The 27,616-nt window shown below is 35.8% G+C and overlaps 1 protein-coding gene across 10 annotated transcripts in view; it reads left to right on the forward strand.

Annotated features, from left to right (window-relative positions):
* TRDN (triadin) overlaps positions 1-27,616 on the forward strand; it is a 370,366-nt gene that overhangs the window by 285,594 nt on the left and 57,156 nt on the right. For 9 of the 10 annotated variants that reach the window (XM_082406161.1, XM_082406160.1, XM_082406155.1 and 6 more), the window contains 4 exons: positions 1,621-1,797; positions 10,576-10,626; positions 16,320-16,370; positions 27,120-27,158. In XM_082406161.1, the coding sequence (XP_082262287.1) occupies positions 1,621-1,797; positions 10,576-10,626; positions 16,320-16,370; positions 27,120-27,158 (318 nt within the window). Of the gene's footprint in view, positions 1-1,620; positions 1,798-10,575; positions 10,627-16,319; positions 16,371-18,250; positions 18,307-27,119; positions 27,159-27,616 lie in introns of those variants that run through there. The other variant, XM_082406153.1, reaches the window with a different exon arrangement.

Genomic DNA, 27,616 nt, shown 5'->3' on the forward strand with positions numbered 1-27,616 from the left:
TCAGAGAACATTCTGAATTCCCTTATTTACAGTTTCTTGAGAAATACCTTACCATAGTCTTCAAGTACTAACAACACTGTTAAGATGTCATTCAAAGAAATTTTATATTATACTCTTTAATTAGAATGTCCTGTTAGAGATAGAGGATAAGACAGGTTGCAAAATTATATTCTTTTTTTTTAATTAAAAAAAAAAGACTAAGAAATACAATGAAGTTCCAAGTTTTTTTAAAAAAGACACCAACATATAAATATAATTGAATTGGAGATGTTTTAAATTGAGAATTTTTAAACAGATTTTTAGAGAAAAATATTTTAAAATGTTAAAAATATGTGTGCCAAGTTATTTAGTCTATAGACCAGGAAATGATTAAATGCATCACTAAGGCAAAAAGGAAGTTAAAAATGGCGTCCCTACCAAGTCATACTTAATTACAAAGTTAATGGATAATGTCCTGAGTAAAATTAAACCCTGACAACATCTCTTCAGGAGCATTCAAAGTTAGTATTGCATAAAACATCAAAATATTATATTTCTTCTCATGGGGATTATAAACATAGAATGCTAAACCATTTAGACAACTTGAAAATTCTTTTCTCTGTATTTATTTATGAAACATATTTTGGAGTTTGAAAAAGATACAAAAATGCTATAAAACACGTTTTCTAAAATATCTCTGATTGTCAAAATTATGTCCAAATGAACATAAAACAATGACAGATGCATGTAGGGCATTCACATATTAAATATTTAAAAATCATGCAACTAATCACAATTGAATCACTCTAGGAACAAGGTAGTATCACTTTAGGATGCAACAGAGATGTTATAAAACAATTTTAACACGTTTGGTGCTGTGTGATGTACATTAATAGTCATGATCTGAGGAATTATCTGTCATTGAACTTACGGATAGAGCTCTCCATATGGTTCTTTAAAACTACGCTTTCCATCAGAAGAAAAATCCAAAAAAAAATTGATACTTTGATCTTATTCATTATGCTCATGAAACAATATCTCAAATCAACAGGCAAATTATATATCTTCAAAAAGAGGAAAGAAACACAGTTTTTGAAGTGATACTTTTGAACACTTCAGTAGAGCTAGCTGGGAAAGAAAGGTTAAGAATTTTGAGTTTGATTCTTCACACAGCCAAGAAATCTGGACTGCCTGATGATTCTGTTAGGATCTTTTACACCTTCCAATTTCAGTTTCTTTTTTACAGTCTAGCTACACTTGACATTGACATCAAGCCAAAACACTTCAACAGAAATATTTTTTTAATATCCTAATGTCACTAATAATAAATTGATATTGAATTTGATCATTCAGAGAAATGAGTAATAACTAATAGATCAAAGATATTATTAATCAATACCATTTCCTTTAAACACATTGTTTTTGAGTTTCAAAATATTTATGTGCTGAGGAGGAACTCTAGTGCTGATTTCTTTTGTTACAAGATTGTCCATTATTTCAGTTTTTTATTTTGTCTGTTTCATAGTCCTTTTAGAAAAATCTTGTAGAAGGAAACACTATTATTATATATACATTTTATCTTTTAGAGGATAATTTAGAAGAAAAAGTAAATGCTATCTTCTATTTCTTTTTATTGGTTAGATATTCAGGTCCCTAACTTTAGAAAAAACCCTGGAGGAGATCTGAGGAGATGGTGGAAGAGTAAGACGCGGAGATCACCTTCCTCCCCACGGATACATCAGAAATACATCTACACCTGGAACTGCTCCTATAGAACACCCACTGAACGCTGGCAGAAGACCTCAGACCTCCCAAAAGGCAAGAAACCCCCCACGTACCTGGGTAGGGCAAAAGAAAAAAGAAAAAACAGAGACAAAAGAATAGGGATGAGATCTGCACCAGTGGGAGGGAGCTGTGAAGCAGGAAAGGTTTCCACACACTAGGAAGCCCCTTCGCGGGCGGAGACTGTGGGTGGCAGAGGGGGAAGCTTCGGAGCCGTGGAGGAGAGCGCGGCAACAGGGGTGCGGAGGGCAAAGTGGAGAGATTCCCGCACAGAGGCTCGGCGCCGAGCAGCACTCACCAGCCCGAGAGGCTTGTCTGCTCACCCGCCGGGGCGGGTGGGGGCTGGGGGCTGAGGCTCGGGCTTAGGTCGGATCCCAGGGAGAGGACTGGGGTTGGCTGTGTGAACACAGCCTGGAGGGTCTAGTGCGCCACAACTAGCCGGGAGGGAGTCCAGGAAAAAGTCTGGAGCTGCCGAAGAGGCAAGAGACTTTTTCTTGCCTCTTTGTTTCCTGGTGTGCGAGGAGAGGGGATTAAGATTGCCGCCTAAATGAGCTCCAGAGACGGGCGCGAACCCCAGAGGCGGGCATGATACGCTAAGGCTGCTGCTGCCGCCACCAAGAAGCCTGTGTGCAAGCACAGGTCACACTCCACACCACCCCTCCTGGGAGCCTGTGCAGCCCGCCACTGCCAGGGTCCCGTGATCCAGGGACAGCTTACCCGGGAGAACACACGGCGCACCTCAGGCTGCTGCAACGTCACGCCGGCCTCTGCAGCCGCAGGCTCGCCCCGCTCTCTGTACCCCTCCCTCCCCCCGGCCTGGGTGAGCCAGAGCCCCCGAAGCAGCTGCTCCTTTAACCCAGTTCTGTCTGGGTGGGGAACAGACGCCCTCAGGCGACCTACACGTAGAGGTGGGTCCAAATCCAAAGCTGAGGCCCTGGAGCTGTGCTAACAAAGAAGAGAAAGGGAAATCTCTCCCAGCAGCCTCAGAAGCAGCGGATTAAATCTCCACAATCAACTTGATGTACCCTACATCTGTGGAATACCTGAAGAGACAATGAATCATCCCAAATTGAGGAGGTGGACTTTGGGAGCAAGATATATTATTTTTTCCCCTTATCCTCTTTTTGTGAGTGTATATGTGTATGCTTCTGTGTGAGATTTTGTCTGTATAGCTTTGCTTTCACCATTTGTCCTAGGGTTCTGTCTATCCGTTTTTTTTTTTGTTTGTTTGTTTGTTTTTCTTTAAAAAATTTTTTTTCTTAATAATTATTTTTTATTTTTTATTTTAATAACTTTATTTTATTTTATCCTATTTTATTTTATCCTCTTTCTTTCTTTCTTTCTTTCTTTCTATTTTTTCTCCCTTTTATTCTGAGCCTTGTGGATGACAGGCTCTTGGTGCTCCAGCCAGGCGTCAGGGCTGTGTCTCTGAGGTAGGAGAGCCAAGTTCAGTACACTGGTCCACAAGAGACCTCCCAGCTCCACGTAATATCAAATGGTGAAAATCTCCCAGAGATCTCCATCTCAACACCAAGACCCAGCTTCACTCAACGACCAGCAAGCTACAGTGCTGGACACCCTATGCCAAACAACTAGCAAGACAGGAACACAGCCCCATCCATTAGCAGAGAGGCTGCCTAAAATCATAATAGGGCCACAGACACCCCAAAACACACCACCAGACGTGGACGTGCCCACCAGAAAGACAAGATCCAGCCTCATCCACCAGAACACAGGCACTAGTCCCCTCCACCAGGAAGCCTACACAACCCACTGAACCAAACTTAGCCACTGGGGACAGACACCAAAAACAATGGGAAATACGAACCTGCAGCCTGCAAAAAGGAGACCCCAAACACAGTAAGATAAGCAAAATGAGAAGACAGAAAAACACACAGCAGATGAAGGAGCAAGGTAAAAACCCACCAGACCTAACAAATGAAGAGGAAATAGGCAGTCTACCTGAAAAAGAATTCAGAATAATGATAGTAAAGATGATCCAAAATCTTGGAAATAGAATAGAGAAGATGCAAGAAACATTTAACAAGGACCTAGAAAAACTAAAGAGGAAACAAGCAATGATGAACAACACAATAAATGAAATTAAAAATACTCTAGAAGGGATCAATAGCAGAATAACTGAGGCAGAAGAACGTATAAGTGACCTGGAAGATAAAATAGCGGAAATAACTACTGCAGAGCAGAATAAAGAAAAAAGAATGAAAAAAGCTGAGGACAGTCTCAGAGACCACTGGGACAGCATTAAACACAACAACATTCGAATTATAGGGGTCCCAGAAGAAGAAGAGTAAAAGAAAGGGACTGAGAAAATATTTGAAGAGATTATAGTTGAAAACTTCCCTAATCTGGGAAAGGAAATAGTTAATCAAGTCCAGGAAGCACAGAGAGTCCCACACAGGATAAATCCAAGGAGAAGCACGACAACACACATATTAATAAAACTATCAAAAATTAAATACAAAGAAAAAATATTAAAAGCAGCAAGGGAAAAACAACAAATAACACACAAGGGAATCCCCATAAGATTAACAGCTCATCTTTCAGCAGAAACTCTGCAAGCCAGAAGGGAGTGGCAGGACATATTTAAAGTGATGAAGGAGAAAAACCTGCAACCAAGATTACTCTACCCAGCAAGGATCTCATTCAGATTTGAAAGAGAAATTAAAACCTTTATAGACAAGCAAAAGCTGAGAGAGTTCAGCACCACCAAACCAGCTTTACAACAAATGCTAAAGGAACTTCTCTAGGCAAGAAACACAAGAGAAGGAAAAGACCTACAATAACAAACCCAAAACAATTAAGAAAATGGGAATAGGAACATACATATCGATAATTACCTTAAATGTAAATGGATTAAATGCTCCCACCAAAAGACACAGACTGGCTGAATGGATACAAAAACAAGACCCATATATATGCTGTCTACAAGAGACCCACTTCAGACCTAGGGACGCATACAGACTGAAAGTGAGGGGATGGAAAAAGATATTCCATGCAAATGGAAATCAAAAGATAGCTGCAGTAGCAATTCTAATATCAGACAAAGTAGACTTTAAAATAAAGACTATTACAAGAGACAAAGAAGGACACTATATAATGATCAAGGGATCGATCCAAGAAGAAGATATAACAATTGTAAATATTTATGCACCCAACATAGGAGCACCTCAATACATAAGGCAAATACTAACAGCCATAAAAGGGGAAATTGACAGTATCACAATCATATTAGGGTACTTTAACACCCCACTTTCACCAATGGACAGATCATCCAAAATGAAAATAAATAAGGAAACACAAGCTTTAAATGATACATTAAACAAGATGGACTTAATTGATATTTATAGGACATTCCACCCAAAAACAACAGAATACACATTTTTCTCAAGTGCTCATGGAACGTTCTCCAGGATAGATCATATCTTGGGTCACAAATCAAGCCTTGGTAAATTTAAGAAAATTGAAATCGTATCAAGTATCTTTTCCGACCACAACGCTATGAGACTAGATATCAATTACAGGAAAAGATCTGTAAAAAATACAAACAGGTGGAGGCTACACAATACACTACTTAATAACGAAGTGATCACTGAAGAAATCAAAGAGGAAATCAAAAAATACCTAGAAACAAATTTCAATGGAGACACGACGACCCAAAACCTATGGGATGCAGCAAAAGCAGTTCTAAGAGGGAAGTTCATAGCAATACAGTCCTACCTTAAGAAACAGGAAACATCTCAAATAAACAACCTAACCTTGCACCTAAAGCAATTAGAGAAAGAAGAACAAAAAAACCCCAAAGTTAGCAGAAGGAAAAAAATCATAAAGAGCATATCAGAAATAAATGAAAAAGAAATGAAGGAAACGATAGCAAAGATCAATAAAACTAAAAGCTGGTTCTTTGAGAAGATAAACAAAATTGATAAACCATTAGCCAGACTCATCAAGAAAAAAAGAGAGAAGACTCAAATCAATAGAATTAGAAATGAAAAAGGAGAAGTAACAACTGACACTGCAGAAATACAAAGGATCATGAGAGATTACTACAAGCAACTCTATGCCAATAAAATGGGCAACCTGGAAGAAATGGACAAATTCTTAGAAATGCACAACCTTCCAAGACTGAACCAGGAAGAAATAGAAAATATGAACAGACCAATCACAAGCACTGAAATTGAAACTGTGATTAAAAATCTTCCAGCAAACAAAAGCCCAGGACCAGATGGCTTCACAGGCGAATTCTAGCAAACATTTAGAGAAGAGCTAACACCTATCCTTCTCAAACTCTTCCAAAATATAGCAGAGGGAGGAACACTCCCAAACTCATTCTACGAGGCCACCATCACCCTGATACCAAAACCAGACAAAGATGTCACAAAGAAAGAAAACTATAGGCCAATATCACTGATGAACATAGATGCAAAAATCCTCAACAAAACACTAGCAAACAGAATCGAACAGCACATTAAAAGGATCATACACCATGATCAAGTGGGGTTTATTCCAGGAATGCAAGGATTCTTCAATATACGCAAATCAATCAACGTGATACATCATATTAACAAATTGAAGGAGAAAAACCATATGATCATCTCAATAGATGCAGAGAAAGCTTTTGACAAAATTCAACACCCATTTATGATAAAAGCCCTGCACAAAGTAGGAATAGAGGGAACTTTCCTCAACATAATAAAGGCCATATATGATAAACCCACAGCCAACATCATCCTCAATGGTGAAAAACTGAAACCATTTCCGCTAAGATCAGGAATAAGACAAGGTTGCCCACTCTCACCACTATTATTCAACATAGTTTTGGAAGTTTTAGCCACAGCAATCAGAGAAGACAAAGAAATAAAAGGAATCCAAATCGGAAAAGAAGAAGTAAAGCTGTCACTGTTTGCAGATGACATGATACTCTACATAGAGAATCCTAAAGATGCTACCAGAAAAGTACTAGAGCTAATCAATGAATTTGGTAAAGTAGCAGGATACAAAATTAATGCACAGAAATCTCTGGCATTCCTATATACTAATGATGAAAAATCTGAAAGTGAGAGTAAGAAAACACTCCCATTTACCACTGCAACAAAAAGAATAAAATATCTAGGAATAAACCTACCTAAGGAGACAAAAGACCTGTATGCAGAAAATTATAAGACACTGATGAAAGAAGTTAAAGATGATACAAATAGATGGAGAGATATACCATGTTCTTGGATTGGAAGAATCAACATTGTGAAAATGACTCTACTACCCAAAGCAATCTACAGATTCAATGCAATCCCTATCAAACTACCACTGGCATTTTTCACAGAGCTAGAACAAAAAATTTCACAATTTGTATGAAAACACAAAAGACCCTGAATAGCCAAAGCAATCTTGAGAACAAAAAATGGAGCTGGAGGAAGCAGGCTCCCTGACTTCAGACTATACTACAAAACTACAGTAATCAAGACAGTATGGTACTGGCACAAAAACAGAAATATAGACCAATGGAACAGGATAGAAAACCCAGAGATAAATCCACGCACATATGGTCACCTTATCTTTGATAAAGGAGGCAAGCATATACAGTGGAGAAAAGACAGCCTCTTCAATAAGTGGTGCTGGGAACACTGGACAGCTACATGTAAAAGTATGAAATTGGAACACTCCCTAACAGCATACACAAAAATAAACTCACAATGGATCAAAGACCTAAATGTAAGGCCAGACACTATAAAACTCTTAGAGGAAAACATAGGCAGAACACTCTATGACATAAATCACAGCAAGATCCTTTTTGACCCAGGTCCTAGAGAAATGGAAATAAAAACAAAAATAAACAAGTGGGACCTAATGAAACTTAAAAGCTTTTGCACAGCAAAGGAAACCATAAACAAGACCAAAAGACAACCCTCAGAATGGGAGAAAATATTTGCAAATGAAGCAGCTGACAAAGGATTAATCTCCAAAATTTACAAGCAGCTCATGCAGCTCAATAACAAAAAAACACACAACCCAATCCAAAAATGGGCAGAAGACATAAATAGACATTTCTCCAAAGAAGATATACAGATTGCCAACAAACACATGAAAGAATGCTCAACATCATTAATCATTAGAGAAATGCAAATCAAAACTACAATGAGATATCATCTCACACCGGTCAGAATGGCCATCATCAAAAAATCTAGAAACGATAAATGCTGAAGAGGGTGTGGAGAAAAGGGAACACTCTTGCACTGTTGGTGGGAATGTAAATTGATACAGCCACTATGGAGAACAGTAGGGAGGTTCCTTTAAAAACTACAGATAGAACTACCATATGACCCAGCAATCCCACTACTGGGCATGTACCCTGAGAAAACCATAATTCAAAAAGAGTCATGTACCACAATGTTCATTGCAGCTCTATTTACAATAGCCAGGACATGGAAGCAACCTAAGTGTCCATCGACAGATGAATGGATAAAGAAGGTGTGGCACATATATACAATGGAATATTACTCAGCCATAAAAAGAAACAACATTGAGTTATTTGTAGTGAGGTGGATGGATCTAGAGTCTGTCATACAGAGTGAAGTAAGTCAGAAAGAGAAAAACAAATACCGTATGCTAACACATATATATGGAATCTAAGAAGAAAAAAAAAAAGGTCATGAAGAACCTAGGTGTAAGACGGGAATAAAGACACAGACCTACTAGAGAATGGACTTGAGGACACAGGGAGGGGGAAGGGTAAGCTGTGACAAAGTGAGAGAGTGGCATGGACATATATACACTGCCAAACATAAAATAGATAGCTAGTGGGAAGCAGCCGCATAGCACAGGGAGATCAGCTCGGTGGTTTGTGACCACCTAGAGGGGTGGGATAGGGAGGGTGGGAGAGAGGGAGATGCAAGAGGGAAGAGATATGGGAACATATGTGTATGTATAACTGATTCACTTTGTTATAAAGCAGAAACTAACACACCATTGTAAAGCAATTATACTCCAATAAAGATGTTTAAAAAAAAAAAACAACCCTGGATTTATTGAAATTGAATATTTTTCTCTTTAAATGAATAGTTATTATCTAGTAAATTATTTAAAATTTAGCTTTCTATTTATAGCTCTTTTGATCACACTTTGTGTGTGGTATTCATTTTTAAACATATGGCAATAGCAAAATTGATAAAATTTATTACTACCAATATATGAATATATATCAATATAGGCAAATTATATGAGATTGGATTTAAAATATGCAGGTAAAAAGTAACACGGGACATCAGTTTTTCTTTTAATTTCATATGTTAGTAAGAAAACAATTTTTAACTTTCTGGCTTATTTTGCCCTTGTATATTTAGTTTATTCACTAAATCAAGTTTATCTACGAGAACAAAGCAAATAAGATTTGTTTGGGGCATTTAAAAAAATCATGTTACTGGTTGTATTGATAGCTTGCATTTGTAAATGAGACTTCAAGCTGATTTGCTTCTGCAACACTTGCATGTAATATGTACTTCGCCCGTATTTCCAACTGTTTGCAAGACATTTCCTTTTTGGGTATCTTGTTGACACATGAAGCACAATATATTCAAAACAAAGATAACGTCTTCCTCCAAAGAACTCTGTTACCTATATTCCGTATGTAAACTGATGGTAGATTATCCTTCTGTAAACCAAGTAAGAACTCCAGGAGTTCTTTTTTTGTATGATCCTCAGCTTTTAAAAAAACCTGAACTGACATCCTGCACCCTGATATACTGTTAAATTGTTATTTCCTGACCAGTGAAATTCTAGTCAGCTGAGGAACCTAAACCCAAATGCAGTAAAAACCTTCCCCAGTTTTAAAAGTAGAATTAACCATTTCTCTGTTATCTATATAGCTCTACTGGAGAACTTACATTGTGCATGGTACAATATTTTGTTGTTTATTAGCTGTTTCATGTACTGTTTCTGCTTACAGACCACCTCAAAACTTAGCGATATAAAACAACAGCTGATTTTACTTTGCTCATGATTTAGAGGATCAGGAATTCAGGAGACCCCCCAGAACTACAGAAGCAGATAGAAACCACATGTTTTTTCCTGATTTAGACTAGGAAGTCACGCAGCAACACTTCTACTGTATTCTTTTGGTTACAAGTGACTCACACACCCAAACTGACAGACTGTCCACCCCATGCCTCCCCATTCTCTCTTCTGTCCTAAAAAGTATTTTCAGCTTCATTTCTGTTGGTCTAATTCCTTTCCAGCTTTTAAGCTCTTCTTCAGTACCACCTGCCAAAGCCTTTCCTGATTCCATCATTGAGCTACCAGAGCCAATACCTTTGTGTTTGAGTTCAGAGAGACATTAGTTCAAATCCCATATTTCCCGTTTAAGGGCTACATGACCTTGGGAAAGTTATTTAATCCCTTTATGTGAAAAGTAGCAATAATAACAAGACCTACCAACCTAACAGGGTTATTGTGAACGTTGAATGACTAAACAGTAGAGAACATTCCCTGTGACACATAGTAAGTGACAATGTTAGCTATAACTCTTATCATATCTTCTTTTTCCAAAGCCCATAGTATTTTATTCGTACATTCTTGTATCTACCATAGTCTGCCCCTTGTAATAATTTCAGGGCTTATTTTCTATCTTCTGTATATTTAGTTCAATATGTTACAAGCAATTTATCCCAGTAGACACCTGTATCTTGAATACCAAAGCAGAGCCCCTCTGGTTCTTTAAGCCTCAGTAAACATAACACATAAAGAACTTGCCAGTTTTTCTCCATTATTCCTTGTAACCTTTCCTCCCTATGATTCTTCTTGCAGAAATTAGAAAAGAAAAATCCGGGAAGACTTCATCAGTTCTGAAGGATAAAGGTAATAGAGTCAAGTTAACATAACACAAGAAATTTATTAGCAAAAATATCTAAATGTATCCACAGTACATTAGTCATCTTTGCAGATTTGTGGGTCAAAATTGCACAGGACACCCTCATATATTTGAAAACTTTTATTTATTTACCTGTCTGTTAAATACTTTCCTTCAGTTCACTATGACTTAAAGTGCTCTGGTTATAATTTCTGAAAGAAAAAAACAGAAAAATGATTTTTAAAAAAGAATGGAAGGGATAAAAAAAGATTAGAAGGAAAATAAAGAGTATAGGAAGGGTTTGCTTCCATGCCCTCTGGTTCTCTCCTTTCTGTCCTTCATTAACTATATATTTAGTGCATAATCTTTCCAAACACTTGCTAATCATTGGCAAAACAAAGATGGCAAAGCTAGGAATAGAGAGGAAGACTTGGGAATTGGAGTTCTGAATTCTGCTGTCTTCAAAGACTCCTAGTCATGTTCTGTCTGCTTTAGTCTTATCAGGTTCCTTATTGCTATGAAAGAGCATGACATTCTTATTTAAATACCATTCAAATCCCAGCCCTCTTTCTAAGAATAATGTCCACATAAAGCATCAAGCCATCTCTATCGACTTCCTAATCAAGTCTGGGGAATCAGAGAGGGCTTTCCTGAAGAGTTATATTAAATTCAAGTATGATGCATGAGGAGTTAGCCAGACAAAGGTGTGAGGATTGTTTGGGAGAAGTACAGAAGCAGGGCATCTGCTCTTTGCCAGACACATTGCAATCTACTTTATATATTTTGTTTCTGCAAGTTGTGCTTGATATCACCATTTCAGTAAAGGAGGAAGCTGAGGTACATGTAATTTAAATTACTCAGTGTCACACTATGGGTAGGAGGCAAAGGCAAGAATCAAAGTCAAGTCTGTTGGATTTTAACACCCATTTATTTCATTTTAACACAGATACTGCTTGCTCCTTAAAATAGGGCCCTTGTATTTGTATTTTTCAAAGCACCTTTGCTTTGAGTGCAGAGCTCATTACGTAAGTTAGAAAATCTATTTGACGTAGACACATTGGATATGCAATGTGGAAAAATAGTCTTAATCCTTTTACTATTGGGGTGACATTCCTTAATTCCCACACAGGAGCTCAGTCCATTTTTCACCAGTGATTACTTGTTCTTTGAGAAAGACTCCTTCTCACCTCCATTCTCATTTTATCTGACAATTAACAAAAACATTGTCCTTGTTTGTGTGAGAACTAAAGGTATCATTGAAACACACTACCAGGAAAATCCATATATACATGCAAAATCTAAACCTTCCCTCCTTCCAATGCAGTATGAAATATACTTATTTTGGTGAGCACTTATTTCACAGGAATACTTGGACCATATATTATTGTCCACTATGAAAACAACACAACAGAAATTTGGGTCTTACCTCTAAAATGACCTTTCAGGTAATGATGATTATCAGAAATTTAAACTACTACTTAAAGACCTCACTTGTGCTGAAGCCTAAACTAATTGGAAATGGTACTTGTAAACATCTGTCCCGGAAAACATTATCTGGGAGAATTTATTTATTTATTTATTTATTTATTTTTGGGCACATGGGCTCAGTAGTTGTGGCTCACAGGCTCTAGAGCACAGGCTCAGTAGCTGTGGAGCACAGGCTTCGTTGCTCTGTGGCATGTGGGAACTTCCCAGACCAGGGATCAAACCCGTGTCCCCTGCACTGGCAGACAGATTCTTAACCACTGCACCATCAGGGAAGTCCCTATCTGAGAGAATTTATATCCACACCGACCCCTTTACTAAGTAGGCTCCTGTAATTTCTATTATTGTTGTTGTTGTTGTTAGTAATGTACAATTGCAGACAATTTCCTAGGGAACACTTTTTTCTCAACGTTAAATTCTCTACTATTTGCAACATGTCTCCACGGTCACTAGAAAATCATTTATATAAATGTCTACTACATATCATTATTGATTTGGAACTATTTAAAATGAACCTCTTTTTTTATTCAAGCTGTGTTAATGCCCTCAAATATCTTTGTTATATACAAGTTGGGTACAATTTTAGAAGAATTATATTGTCACTTTTCCTTTATTTTCTGAATATAATTTTCATTATATACAAAAATCAAAGAAAAAATTGTAGTATTACCTATAAAATTTCAGTGCCTTTAACCTCTGCAGTGTTATTGTTTCTGGAGAGGATTATTGAAGCTTGCTGCTGAACTGTGGCAGAATCAGAATGCAGCAATTCCACTTGCTACATAGCCTCTTATTTCACTGGAGCAGCTCAAAGATTGCCTACCTTTGCTGGTCTCTTACAGACTCCACCTGCATGTATATATTAGAACCCATACTGAAGCAATGCTACATTTCGAAAATCAGAATTATTACACAGAAATCCTTTGAGGCTATATTTACTGGGGCTGTGATAACCATGAGTAAATTAGACATTTAAAGAAACATCATTAGGCTTGTGTCTTTATTTAAGGAGGTATAGAGAGGGCTAGGGATGATTATTCCAAAGAAAAAGAGCAAGAGAAAGACACGTCTTGTTGCCTTTTGCTGCTGGTTCAGCTACTGACTTTCCTGGGCTAGTGGACTCATGTAAGCCCTCTGTACACACTCAAGAGGGCAGAGCTCTGCTTATGCAGCCCTGACCATCCAGAAACCAGACAACCCTATTAGTCAGCCCTATTATTGGTTATATTCCTTCTGGCATCCACCACTATCCTCTCGCTGCTTGCTTCTTATTAGTCTGACTTATCTGAGGTTGCAAGATTCACCCATGGTCCAAGAAACTGCAGACCAAATCATAACCAGGCAACAAGGAGGTTAATTAATTACCTTCTATTGAGAATGCAATAGTAGCACCCTTAGGTTCCTCTGGCATTGGCATAATATGATGGACATTAGAATTATTGACTAGCTTTGTGACTCAGGCTTGCATATGTTTGGATCTAATGCCAGAGAATTCAGAGCAGAGCTTATCTTCTTTCATATTCTGATGCTCAGGACCATGCACCTGATGATTCCCCCAACTTCTCTTTGTCTTCACCATGCTTTTTCTTGGCCATTCCCACTCATCAAACAAAAGCTAGAGCTAAGAATAGGGTAAGTTGGCTGATGACTTTGAAACTGATCCCCAGTGATTTATTCATCACGAACACTCACCCTAGTTCATTATTGCCTTTGTCTCTGGGAGTGGTGTAAAACCTGAAATGATCTTCCTATTCCTTTGTAAACTTTTTCTCCATTACAGCCTCCTACCAGATTATTTTGAGAGTTCCAAGAAATATCCCAGCACCTTTAAACATATTCTAGATCCTGATAATCAAGATTCACAAGCCTTCCTGTAGGCTCTTGGTCAAATGCAACGAAACTACCATATTTGTAAAAACAACACACACACAAAATGTGCTCTCCAATGCTTTGCTCCTGACAAACAAGATAGATGCATTGAAAAATGCCTTAATAGCTGACCTAAATCAACGGTGTTTCAATCCTTACTAATACAGAAGTGCAGAATTCCCATATAACACTGTCTCCACGTTTTTGGTCATATTTGGTATCCTTGGGTAGTTAGGGACGCTCAGACCAGTCTGTGGACTTCTGAAATCAGGTCAAAACCCCTTGAAGTCAAAAAGGACACTGAGAAGAAATGAGATTCAGGAAAGTTGGTGCAGGAGATGACCCAGTCTGGGAGCGAAGGTATCTTCCTACTAGCAAACTTGGAAATAAAAATTATTTCTATTTTCTGAGGACTTTCTTCAAATTTAAGGTGATGGGTTTATGACCTTCAAATACCCTATAAAAGTATATCTGTTTTTCCACCCCTTCCTTCTTTCTCTACCAAAATCGAAGCAGTCTACAGGGCCTCTCTTTAGGTCTTGTTCTTTATAACTACTTTAATCTCACACAGTCATGTACAGACACCCATTTAAATCAACATGCTGAATCTTGAAATGTGAAGTTCCAGGCGTTGTGCTCTCCCACCCCACCAGGAATCTGTCCCCACCACCACTTCTCATTTCACGATACGTTAATTCTTTTGGTTTAGCCAAATGCAAAGCAGCAAATTACCCCCGTCAGCCTGAAAAAAAAAAAAAGTTAATGAAGTTTCTCCGTGTGTCTATTCAATTCATAGTTCTTGATTTCATCTTCACATGCTGAAATACACAGAAAAATTGATCTTATTTATTCTTAGCACAATAAATAGCAACAGGGACACTCCTTTGCCACCAAAGCCACTTTTAAAAAGTCTACAAGCCTATGGATATTTAAGGCTCTAGTTTATCTATCAAGAAAATCTTGCTCTGAGGGACACAGCATTTTCTGTGGAACCCCAGAATACATTCTTGACACAATCCAAATCCACCCGAACTCAGTGGATTCTAAGTGATTGCTTGGAGCGGCATGTCCATCCACAAGCACCACCACCGTATTTTTTGCCTTCCATCCCAAACCTCAGATGAGAATAGAAAAAAGGGCTGGAAGGATAGATTTCTTTCTTTCCCTTCTTTCTCACTGCATTATTAATCATTTTTGTCAGTACAATAGATACTGAGATTTAATGTTGCAGAAAAGGCAGAAAACTGGTTTTAGCTTTTATTTTTAATAGATTAAAATATATATTTTATATTTTATCATATATTTTATCAAATTTATCATATTTTATCATATGTTTTATCAAATTTATCATAAATATGATAAATTTATCATATTTATCATGTCTTCCAGACCCATATATATGTCTGGAAGACATGATATGATCAGAATCATTTTGTATTTGAACCTGGCAGGATAAATGAAGTTTTACTTGATTTGCTTTAACTAAGGACCACATGTTTAAGACATTGGGAGTTCACAGATGAAACTGTCTCAAAATTTATTTTAATCTTATTCTTGAAATTTGTTTGACTTGAGTCTGATGACTAAAACACCACATTTTTTTTTTTTTTTTAATATAAATTTATTTATTTATTTATTTATTTGGCTGTGTTGGGTCTTCGTTTCTGTGCGAGGGCTTTCTCCAGTTGCGGCGAGCGGGGGCCACTCTTCATCGCGGTGCGCGGGCCTCTCACTGTCACGGCCTCTCCCGTTGCGGAGCACAGGCTCCAGACGCGCAGGCTCAGTAGTTGTGGCTCACGGGCTTAGTTGCTCTGAGGCATGTGGGATCTTCCCAGACCAGGGCTCGAACCCGTGTCCCCTGCATTGGCAGGCAGATTCTCAACCACTGCGCCACCAGGGAAGCCCTAAAACACCACATTTACATGATATATGCAGAGTTTTCCATTTGATTGTTTATTTTTTTGAAAAAACATAGCCTGAAAGAAATAAACTAAGTTAGTGCTGATTATAACAGTTTTGGAAGACTTCTAGATGCTGAAGTCATGTGTTTTTTAAAATTACAGATAAAGCAAGTTCCTATTCATCCAAATACACGTCCCCTTAAATGAACAAATAGATTGTACCTCATTCAACAATTTACATTTATTTTAAATAGAAATGATTAGAGAACAGCTTGTTGTACTCTATACTGCTGTTTCTTTGTCTATGATTAAAATTATTTTTGAAAGAAAACATCATATCATTTCCATCCAGGTTCACCTTACCGATAGCTCATTGAATCCATTGTATATGTCTTCTTACATCTTTTGATCTTGGTTTCAAATAAATGTTCAATGTTTCTTTCCAGAGCCTATTAAGGGAAAAGAAGTGAAGGTTCCAGCTTCCCTAAAGGAAAAAGGTATTACTCTATAATGAAATGTGAAAACACATTGATCTGCCTATTGCATATTCAGTTATTTGCAATGAAGTAGTATATCATTATTTTTCATATTCTCAAAACTCTAATTTTTATATGCCCTCCTCTGTTTTTGAGCAAAGGAAAAATTCTAAATTGTACTGTGAAACAACAAAGGAAAGAGTGGCTGTGTCAGAAATACTAAGAAAGCTTTGAAAAATGCATATGCTATTCTGATTCTTTGAGTCTGTAGTGGAAAATCTACATTTTGTAAATATCCCAGGGTAAATCCTATTAGGAATAGCCATGGGAAACCAAAGATTTAAGATACAAAAGAATACTTAAAATTTCTCAGTGATAGCTTGCCATTCTGTAAGTTCAGATACAGTAAAATCCTAACAAATTTTATAGCTAGGAGTAACTTAGCGATAAACTATAGTCCAAAACCATCATCTTGTAGGTAAATAAAACTGAAATAGTCAAGAAACTTTTCAGTTATTGTAATTCCCCAGAGCCAGCCTGAGAACGCTGATCTCCAAATCAAGCACTGTGATCTTGCTAAGGCATCTTATTGAATCTCTGGCCTTCCTACTATACTAGGCTCAGAGGAATGTGGATTCTGATATGCCATGCATCAAGTTATGTTCCCTAAAACATAAGTAAATATGTTAAGTCCAGTGTAATACATTTAGTTTCTAATTATCCCAAGACATTCTATGGGTGTGGTGTCATTCTCCGAACTGTCTAATATTTCTTGTTGTCAAAATGAACATATTAGTGAACCAGTAAAACCATGAAATATACCTGCTATGTTGAATGTTCAAATAGAGCCCGTTTCTACATTTACCCAGAAGAGAAGATCTACGTAAACTATTGACAAATATACAGGGACTTAGTGGTAAAAATTCCAATTTGCTGGAATTTTTATTAAAAAGAAAAAAAACTTTTGGGTGAACTTTTATAAGCATGTGCTGGAGTTGGAGGAGATGTGGGAGAGTAGTAGGAGGGGAAAGCTGACAGAAGACTCAGTGAGAGCAATGAAGGATGCAAGGAGAAGCTCCATTAGTGTAGCAATGTATAAAAAAATACCCTAAAGTCATATTTTTCTAACTTTGCAATTAAATTTAAATTAAACAAAATTGTTATTTAGTGAAACATGAGAGCATGGCATGATTTTTTTCTCAGCCATGTATGTACTTAATTTTTTTAAAAAAGTATTTAAAGCAACATGGACTCCAAGCCTATTAAAGCATTTATGTTTCACTTCAGAGAAATATCATCATATCCAAAACTTTATTTTTATTGTCACCTAGGTAGTAGTTATTTTGGTGCTATATACAATTTTATGTTTTTCAGGCATAATATGTAAATTAGGATATTTTGCTTGCAAGAGAATTTTTACATGTTATGTTAAATGTTCAATAGGCAGCAAAATGTTGTTACATTGTATTATTTGAAGAATGAATTAATTGTGAAGACTAATGACATTCCTTTGGATTTAGCTAAACTAATTTATTTCTTTAAAAGAACTCTAGATTTCTTCAACATGATCTGACTGTTGATTGCAAGGGACATTTATATAAATATCTAAATTGAAAAGATTTGATGACATCAAGTAATTCAATCATTCAATGATGTTACAATTCTTTTGCCAAACTAAGATAGAAATATCAAAAATGAGGGACAGACAGAAATATTATAAATTTCTGCATTTTTATTAGGGAGTGCAGTGCAAAATTTTCCCCAGTAGAAATGTGTGTGGAATGTATATATGAATGAAAAACAATTTAGGTTTCCACTAAAAACACGTGATGCTAATTTGAGTCTTTGAACACTGGAAATATCTACTTAAGAGTTTCCTCTCTCTTCTTTCATCCTTCCAGGTATTGTTTTTTCATCATCCCATTCCACATGGTCAGTGTAGCACCAGCCAGTGCGTGGCCACAGATAATGGTGGTGGGGAAGGCAGCATTTGGAAAAGATGTATTTTTTAAAGTTATATTCTCATTTCATTAATATTGAATTTTCTACTTTACTATATGTTTCAAATAACCACTTGAGTATATTTAACGTGTTTTTTCTTTTACCATTTAAAGCAAAAATGATCTCTCTTAGTAATGTGCTGGAATTTTATTGGTGCTTTGCAATTTTATGCATTGAATTTCATCATTTGTTTTCCACCGAACAACCAAAATTCAGGCCTGTGGTGCTGAATGTGAATGACAGTCCTAGGACATTTTGATAGAAAGTGTAACACGACATGCAGACTTTCACTTTCACCTCTGAGAGGTGGTGTCACATTAGGCTTTCTTTCCTTAAAGGGGGTCACTGTCGTCTCACATATATCAGGACAGCTACAACTCAAAAAATTCTTGCTAAAAAAGAAATTAATTTTAAAAGAAGTCTTGTTAGATTAAAAGTTTAACATATCTTCTTTTAGTAAACAGAGGGAGTCTTAAAAGTCTTCGTTTAATATCCAAAGAGCGTCAAACAGAATGATAACATCATGCACACTTAAATGATAAAATTCACAAATACATAGAAATTAAGCAACATATTCTTAAAAATCCACTAGGTCAAAGAAGAAATTAAAAGGAAATTAGAAAATATCTTTAGACAAATGAAAATGAAAACACAACATACCAAAACTTACGGAATGCAGCAAAAGCAGTTCTAAGAGAGAAGTTCATAGCAATAAATATCTACATTAAAAAAGAAGATGAAAGATTTCAATTAAACAACCTAACTTCTTACTCCAAGGAACTAGAGAAAAAAGGAAAAAACTAAGCCCAAAGTTAGCAGAAGGAAGGAAATAATAAAGATTAGTGAAGATTTAAACCAAATAGAGAATAGAAAAATCAGCAAAACAGAGTTGTCTTTCGAAAAAATCGACAAAAATAACAAAGCTTTGGCTAGATTAAAAAAAAAAGTGAAGAGCCAAATAAATAAAATCAGAGTTGAAAGAGGAGACATTATAACTGGTGCTACAGAAATAAAAAAAGGATCATAAAAGACTACTACAAATGTTTATATGCCAACAAATTGGACAACCTAGAAGATCTGAATAAATGTCTAGAACATATGATAGCCAAGACTGAATCATGAAGAAACAGAAAATTTGAACAGACTAATAACAAGTAAGAACATAATCGAAAACCTCCTAACAAAGAAAAGTCCAGGACCAGAAGGCTTTATGGTGAATTCTACCAAACATTTGAAGAAGAATTATTGACAATTCTTTTCCTGAAGAATTGTCTAAATAAAAATTGTACCAGTAATAGTAGCACTTTTACTCTAGTAGCAACTGACAGTCTAACACTTTTCCGGTTGTGCCCATCAGGCCAAAATGCCAAGTTGATAGAATGAATGGAAAGGGGTTACATTTTGGAAAGAAAAGTAGTTGAGACTGCCAGAATTTTCTCTTAATAATTGGCTTTCCAAAATTAATGTATCCAAGTACTGTGAATTTTATTTCCTTCATCCAAAAAATTAATGTACAGCAATAATAATGTGCAACTATATGTATGTAAAATATATGGATAATTATAAATGTAAAGCCCCAATAGTCCTTCCTTGGTATTCTCTCCATTTAAGCCCTCAAGAGGATGACTCACTTTCACTCTGCATGTTCATTTTTCTTGTCACTCCAAGCCACATTATGCAAATATTCTAATGTGCTTCTCTCCTTCAGGGGAAATTTTTAAAAATGTCATAGTATTGTATTTATTAAATAAATAAATAATTAATTTAAATATATTTAAATAAAATTATTTTATTTTTTATTTTTCTTGTTCCCTTTTTAAAAAGATTTAAATGTTTAAATCTTTAAATTTAAATTTAAAAAGTTTTTCATATAAGGTCATCTATTATTTTTATATATTTAACCAGTTGTAGGATGATCCATACCTATGACCTCTGACCTTTTATTCACATAATTGATTATTCTCACTTCAAGTTAAAGAAAATGAACTCTGGTGCTCAGAAACATAAGTAAGAAAAAGTGACTCTCTCTTGATAAGGGAAAAAAACAAAGAATGTCTGCTTATTTACCTTGGCAAGTGATTTTTGCACAACTTTCTGAATCATTTGAATGCTTTAAAGTCAGCTGGTTCATTACCTGAAATATATCCAACCAGCTCTCCTGCCATCTTCAAATAACATCACAGGACCTTGTTCTGACTGACTATTCTCTGTGCGACCTACAATATGTTCAGCCTCCTCCAATTATTTCTTACTTCTTTCAGTGCAGACTCTTCATGTTGGGAAGCTTCAGGGAAGGATAGAATAATGAGGCACACATAGCAAGGCATAAAAGAAAGATTAGATAAAGACAGAGTGACACTATCAGGAATGTGAGACATTGTATTTAGCATATACAAAAGACAAAGGATCACGAAAATGAAATGATGACAGAATGAGGCACGGAAAATGTATGCATTTATTCTGTGCTGCAAAGAGAGAATGCCCTCTGGCTCATTTTGTGTTTTTACTGTCCACTCAGCAAACTTTCTTTGTGAGCATCAAAGTCCTACGGGAATCTTGCCAAGGAAGGGTTGCAGAATCAGGACTTAGTCATAAAGCATTGAGTCATGCATTAAGTGTTTTTATTGCGAACTAGAGCTATTTTAAAACTATACCTATAGAAGCTTATAAAGCATAATTGCTTTTCTTGTTGACCTAATGGGAATGAGAGGTGAGAGAGAGACAGACAGACACAGACATAAACGCAGAGAGAGAGCGGGTGTGAAATTACCAGATAATTATCTGAGGATAATGTACACCAATGTTGTGTATCTGCTGGGTCCATCCTAAATGACTTTTCCACCCATGTAAGGTTTTAGTTAATGGGACAGGGATTCCACTTTACATTTTGGTCTAAACCATCTAAAACTGAAGCTTATAAATTTGATTTTCTTGGCATTTTGAAACCACATCTTAAATTGTTTGGTGTCAATAACAATTTTTGAGTGTCAGAATAATATTCTGGGGATATCTTAGTCACTGAGGCTCCAAAGATGAACAAGACAAAATCCCTGTCCTCAAAGATCTCACAATACTTGGGAAAGAGAGCTGGGAAAGAGTAAAAGTGAAGTGGCCTCCAGTGGTGACTTAGACAAAGCAAACCAAAGTTTTCATCCAATCAATGGTATCTATGATATAGGTATTAGTACATGAGTGCTCAGGAAATATTTGTTCAGTTATTCAATCTAATCTCAGCCACATACATCAGCTAATTATCATTGCTCCCATTTCAGAAGGTGAGAAAATTAAAATTTAGAGTGTTTTAGATGCCTCACATTAGACCATTTGGTTTTTCAATAGGGAAAAAAATTTTAAACTGAGGGATTTTTTTGTTCATTTGGTTTGTGTCTGTCTGTTTTTCTCCAGCTGCAGTGCAAAAAAATGATCTCTTGCTTTGGATGAAGTTGGGCAATTACTTGAGAACATCATCACCTTGCCCCTTTATTATGCATGAAAGGATTCCTCAGTTTACAAAGATAACACTGATTTAGAAACTCAAGCAGGAAAAATAGGAACATAGAGAATGCATGAGGTTTCACAAACATATGAACATGGTTCAATAAGAGGAAGGAAAATATTAAACAGTCCATGGAATATTGAAGGAAAGAAATGTAGGCAGAGATAAGATGAAAAGTTGTGGGGTAGAGGCTGTCAGGTGTTGGTTCTCTGTGTAACTTCACCCAAACTCAGGACAGTTTTGTCTTTTGGAAATCTGTGAACTGAAGACATTTCAAATCAAACTGAAAGATAATCAGAGCTTGTCTTTCTCACAGTTCTGTTTACCAGGGTCACAAAATAATGTGTCCACAGCAGATGAAATCAAATGCTACCTATTAAAACAGACCTCTTATTTGCAAAACACTTTCTCTTAAGACATAGTTAAGAAGAAACATGTGTTCCCTGACGGTTCTTCCAAATCCCAAATTGGGTAGCGAGCTGATTGGAGAGACAATAGTGCTCTATCCCATCCAATAAAACCTCATGCAGAAAACAAAATATGAAAGTGTGTGTGTGTGTGTGTGTGTGTGTTTTGCAAACCATTTGTTGTTAAATAATACAATAAGGACACAGTAAAGTGTAAATGTGTATATGTATGTAATTGTAATAGTAGTGGATTTTCATCAAAAAATGCAAATGATTACTCAAATGATATAAAAATCATGGGTTTAGAATAAATTTATGAATGTTACTTCATTTAATACAACTTTAATTGCTTTATTTAAATATATTTATATTTAAATATATTTTATTGAACATCTTGGTAGAAAAATATAAGAAAAATCATTTCAAATATCAGTAAAGAGACTAACATACACTGTTGGCTTTGTGTCTGACGCTAAGTGCTTCACACGTAGTGTTCAATTTCATTTTCACAGCAATCCTTTTTTTTTATTAATGTGAAAATTGAAGCACTGGAAGTGAATTGCCCGGGTCACACAGCTGCCTGAGGTAGATTTGGGAGTCATGCCTGGCAATATGACTTGCCTCCTTTGCCAGCAGGCTTCCCATATTCCCTCAGACCAGAACTCACATACAATTGCCTAGGGAAAACAATGCTGAAGTTCCTTTGTATATTTTATATAAATAGGTTTGGTGACCTGCTTTTAAATGTAAAATCTTCCCACGCCACTAAATATTGAATACTACTCCAGCAGTGAGTGAGATAGCTATCAATTTTCTATCCATGTTCAGTATATTTACCTAGTTTAACCAGCTTAATTTAGGAAACTGTTTATACGATTCATGATTTAATGACTGGCTGGAAAAAAATAGAAACCTCTGTGGCTTTATCGTTCATGCTAATTACAATCTTAATGACTCTGTTAGTAATTTGTACCTATAAGATATAGCACGTGGCTTACTATGTAGTTTTTATGCATGAAATATTTAAAAACTTTCACTCTGTCTGTATCAACAGTAGTTATAGCAGTGTGCGTACAAGTATTTAAGGCTTTGGAGTTGGAATGAATCAGTATTCAAAGACCAGTTTTTCCACTTACTAGGGAGTACATACTTAGACAAGTATTAAGCCTCAGTATTATTATCTGTAAAGTGGGTGTAATAGTAGTATTTAGTTCATAGGAGTGGTAAATGAGGATTATATAATTGTTCATTCGTGCAACAAATTTTGTGCAACAGATATTTATTGATCCCTAGTCTGTGCAGAGCACTGATCTAGACACTATCATACAGCAGAGAAAATGAAAATTCACCCCAGGACTCATGAAATTTGTATTCTACTGGGGTTAGAGAGCTAATAAAAATGCACTACCAAATGTAAAATAGATAGCTAGTGGGAAGCAGCCGCATAGCACAGGGAGATCAGCTCCGTGCTTTGTGACCACCTAGAGGGGTGGGATAGGGAGGGTGGGAGGGAGGGAGATGCAAGAGGGAAGAGATATGGGAACATATATATATATGTATAACTGATTCACTTTGTTTTAAAGCAGAAACTAACACACCATTGTAAAGCAATTATACTTCAATAAAGATGTTAAAAAAAAGAATATTTAATATTATATAAATAAATTATAGATAATGCATATAATACACTTACTTAGTGAGTGCCATGTATAAAATACAAAACATCATTAGTTGCAAAACCAAGAATTATTATTATTATATTTTATTACACATATAAGGCTTCTATGTGCTGAAGAAGCAATTTGATAATGATAACAAAAAAGATTGGGAAAAGAAAAATCAGTGGCATTCAGCTTCTAACTTGCAAAATATTTAAAGTGGAGATATTCTTAAAAGAATGCACATTCTTGGGATTTATATATTGCATAGATTTCTTTCTTTTCAATTTATAAAGACAGAACAGAGACTCCTAAACAAAGTTGATCCCCACTGCTGCCCTTCTCTAATTCAAGCACATGCATGTTGAAGTTTTGGTTGGCCTGCTTTACTTGAGAACACAGTGTTGATGACACTGAAAAATCATTAATGAAGCTCCCCTCCCCAGATCCACCAGCAATTAACATTTCATAAGTGAAATCAACCGCCTGGAAAAGTCAGTGCTGCATATGAAATGGCAGGCTGTCTGCTTCAAACACTCAGCTTGGGGATTGCTTGATTCTATGTTTCTGCAGTGCTTGTGAGTCGAGCCCAGAAAGAAGGGCTCAAGTGAAAAATGTTTATGGAAACCAGATATTTTATTATACAATAAAAATCGATGGTTAAAAATATTTAGCAGTATAGACGGGGTGAAAATGCAAGTTCCCGTTCTCTTTTCCCGGCTTCCAGATCTCAGTCTTCAGCATCAAATACTGCCCTTAATTTCCTGAAACTTCTCAATGAAGACTTTTGACTAAACTTAAAAAAAAAGTATATATATAGACATATATATTGTTGTTGTTATTTGACTATATATACATATATAAATATGTATATATATATATATATTTGTCATTTTTATAGGACTAAGAACAGGCATCCATATGTGACTCAAAAATTAAAGACACACTTCAGTAGAAATGCTGTCTACAAAATGAGGGCACCAAGTTCTTAGGGGCCAAGTAGGCTAATAAAAGAGATGTCCACCTTAGAAATCCTCACCTATCAATTCCTGCTTTGCATATTCAACGGTAAAATTCCAGTTCTGTAAGAACAAAAGAAAATTACCTTGAGAGATCATGTAATTTAAGTTCATGAGCATAATTTTAAAATAAGTAAGCTTTTTCCACACGTCACTCTTAATTCTTACATCAATTTTACAACATTATTTTCTCCATTTCAGCAATGACAAAATTGAGACTTGAGGATTTAAGTAATGCCCAAGGTCACAAAACTAAGTAAATGAGTTTGCTTAAAAAACCAGATTATAGATCCAAGAGCCTCCTTTCCACGCTTCCCAAGAATTCATAAGTTGTGTGGTTATCATGTTAGTATTGTTTACATAACACCAAAAGTCAGTAGTTCTCACATCGTGAGAGGGTCCACAGCCACATGCATGTTGAATGATCATAAGAGTGGTTATAAAATTTCATGAACAAGGTAGAATTTGGTTCTGATTGTATTGTGCTCATAGCTGATAAAAGTATTCCCCACAACTTTTATTTTTTACAGAAGATCTTTTGACAAACATTAAGTCTAAAATGATTCCACTTCAAGATTACATGACAATGTGATTGACAGGGGAGAGAACCAGGTGTAGAGTGAGAAGCAAAACTCTTTCAAATAGACAGCTCTACATGATGAGCAAAATGCCTGTGGACCCTGTCCTAGAACATTGAATATTTATCTCTAACTCTAGAAGCATGAATCAGTTTCTTCTAGGACTACAGATACACAGGAGGGAGCATTTCATATTTCTCTATATTTTTTGCTCTATATTTCATTGTCTATATTTGTTTTGTTCAGTCATTCATTCAACAGTATTTATTGATCATACACCACGTCTTAGATATTTGACCAAATGCTGGTATTTGAGTAGCAAACAAGGCACAACCCTTGCCCTATGGAACTTAAAATCGAAAGAGGGGATACAGACAATAAACAAAAATTAATTAAAAATAGTATAACAAAATTTTATACCACATTAAGGCACATAGAAAATATTAAAATAGTGTATGTCCTACCCGGTTAAGTGAATGTGTCAACTAAAAAGAGAGAAATATGTGCCAGGGAGTGTGGAAGTGCAATAATAGCGCTGATATCACTTTTTACAGGATGTGATTTCAAGTGGTACAGGAAGTAGGGTGTGAATGGCTATGGAATTCTGTATTACCTAAAATTCTGCAGTTAAGCAAATGAGCTTTATAAAAACTTGTAACTCTAAGAAATAGACTCCATTAGGCTAAGACCCAAATAAAGCTGGTTAGCACTACCCCTGACACAAAGTCTGTACTCAGTAATATCCCAACCACAAGCTCAGTTTTTCTGCTGTTTGAAGGGAGGAAAAATTGTAATGTACCAGAACCCTTCTATTAATCAAAACAAGACTTTATGCCGAGAGAGGAGAACTATGAGTCCAAGGCAAAATTGTTTAAATAAGAGAAAGGACTGGGGAGCATGAAAATATCAGTTATTGCAGTTGTTGGGGTAGTGTCATGAGTATTACTTGGATAGCTCAAAAAACTATGTATTTATCCTGTACTGATATTAAGTTAGAATGCAGAGTTTCTAGACAAAAGCCATTGTCCTAGGAAATAAGAAAGCACAATACTTTATTTTAATGTGTTTATACTATTATACTGAAGTTAATCCAATTTAATTTATTTTATAAAATTAATAACAAATACTACTAAAAACAATAATTATACCAGTTTGAAATGATTAAATTAACCACCAGGTGGAGCTCCATGAATTCAACGTATGTAGTCAGAAGTAGAAAATTGCTTAAATTCGTCAAATTAGGAAAAATTACAACACATTTTTTTTCTGAACCGTTTTGGCTAATTTCCTTATTTGCAATGCTTAGAGAATTTATGAATTATAAGAGATGGGCTCTTATTAAAGACAAAATGCCAAATTACTTGATTAGTATAAAACTTTTTAGCAAACTGGAATTTAAACCAATGTCCTTTGCTTAAGTTACTTTATAGTTTACTACAAATACATATTCCATTGTGTACTGATAAAAGTATGTAACTATAATTGAGACTGAGAAGAAATGAGAAAAATCTATTAAACCTGCCTATTATTCCATTTAGTACGGATTTTTAAACATGCTTATTTTTTCCAATTTGTTTGTTTGTGTGTGTGTATGTGTTTGTCTCACCCCAGAACCTGAAATTAAAAAACATGAAAAGATGTCCAAAGCAGGTAAGGACACTTTGTAAGATTTACATATAAGTATATATTCTGTTTATAATGAACAAGGCCGGTGTTACAATCAGGCTGTGTAAGGCCTTGAAATGCTGAAAACATTGAAAAAATACTTGTGTACCGCAAATATTTTAATTGTAATAAGCCATACACAAAAGTATGCTAAAATTAATATAGCTTCTATTTTCTGTTAGCAAAATCGGATACGTTTGTCAAAGCATTGGAACTGTTAACATATGCTGCTCCTTATTTATCTACTGGGCAATTGAACATTGTTTACAAAGTGCTAAGGGGACAATTTCAGTTTCAGAGAATTTAGCCAGATAGTGACAAATGTCTAAATCTTATTCTTATAATTGGTTGAACCTTATGGAATCACCTGTACTCGAACATCTTTTACCTCAAAAACAAAATTGTTTTTGTTTTTAGTTTTTAGTTTCATACAGTTCAACATA

Source organism: Balaenoptera borealis (genome assembly GCF_965194805.1).
Source record: "Balaenoptera borealis genome assembly, chromosome: 9".
NCBI classification, from domain to species: Eukaryota; Metazoa; Chordata; class Mammalia; order Artiodactyla; family Balaenopteridae; genus Balaenoptera; species Balaenoptera borealis.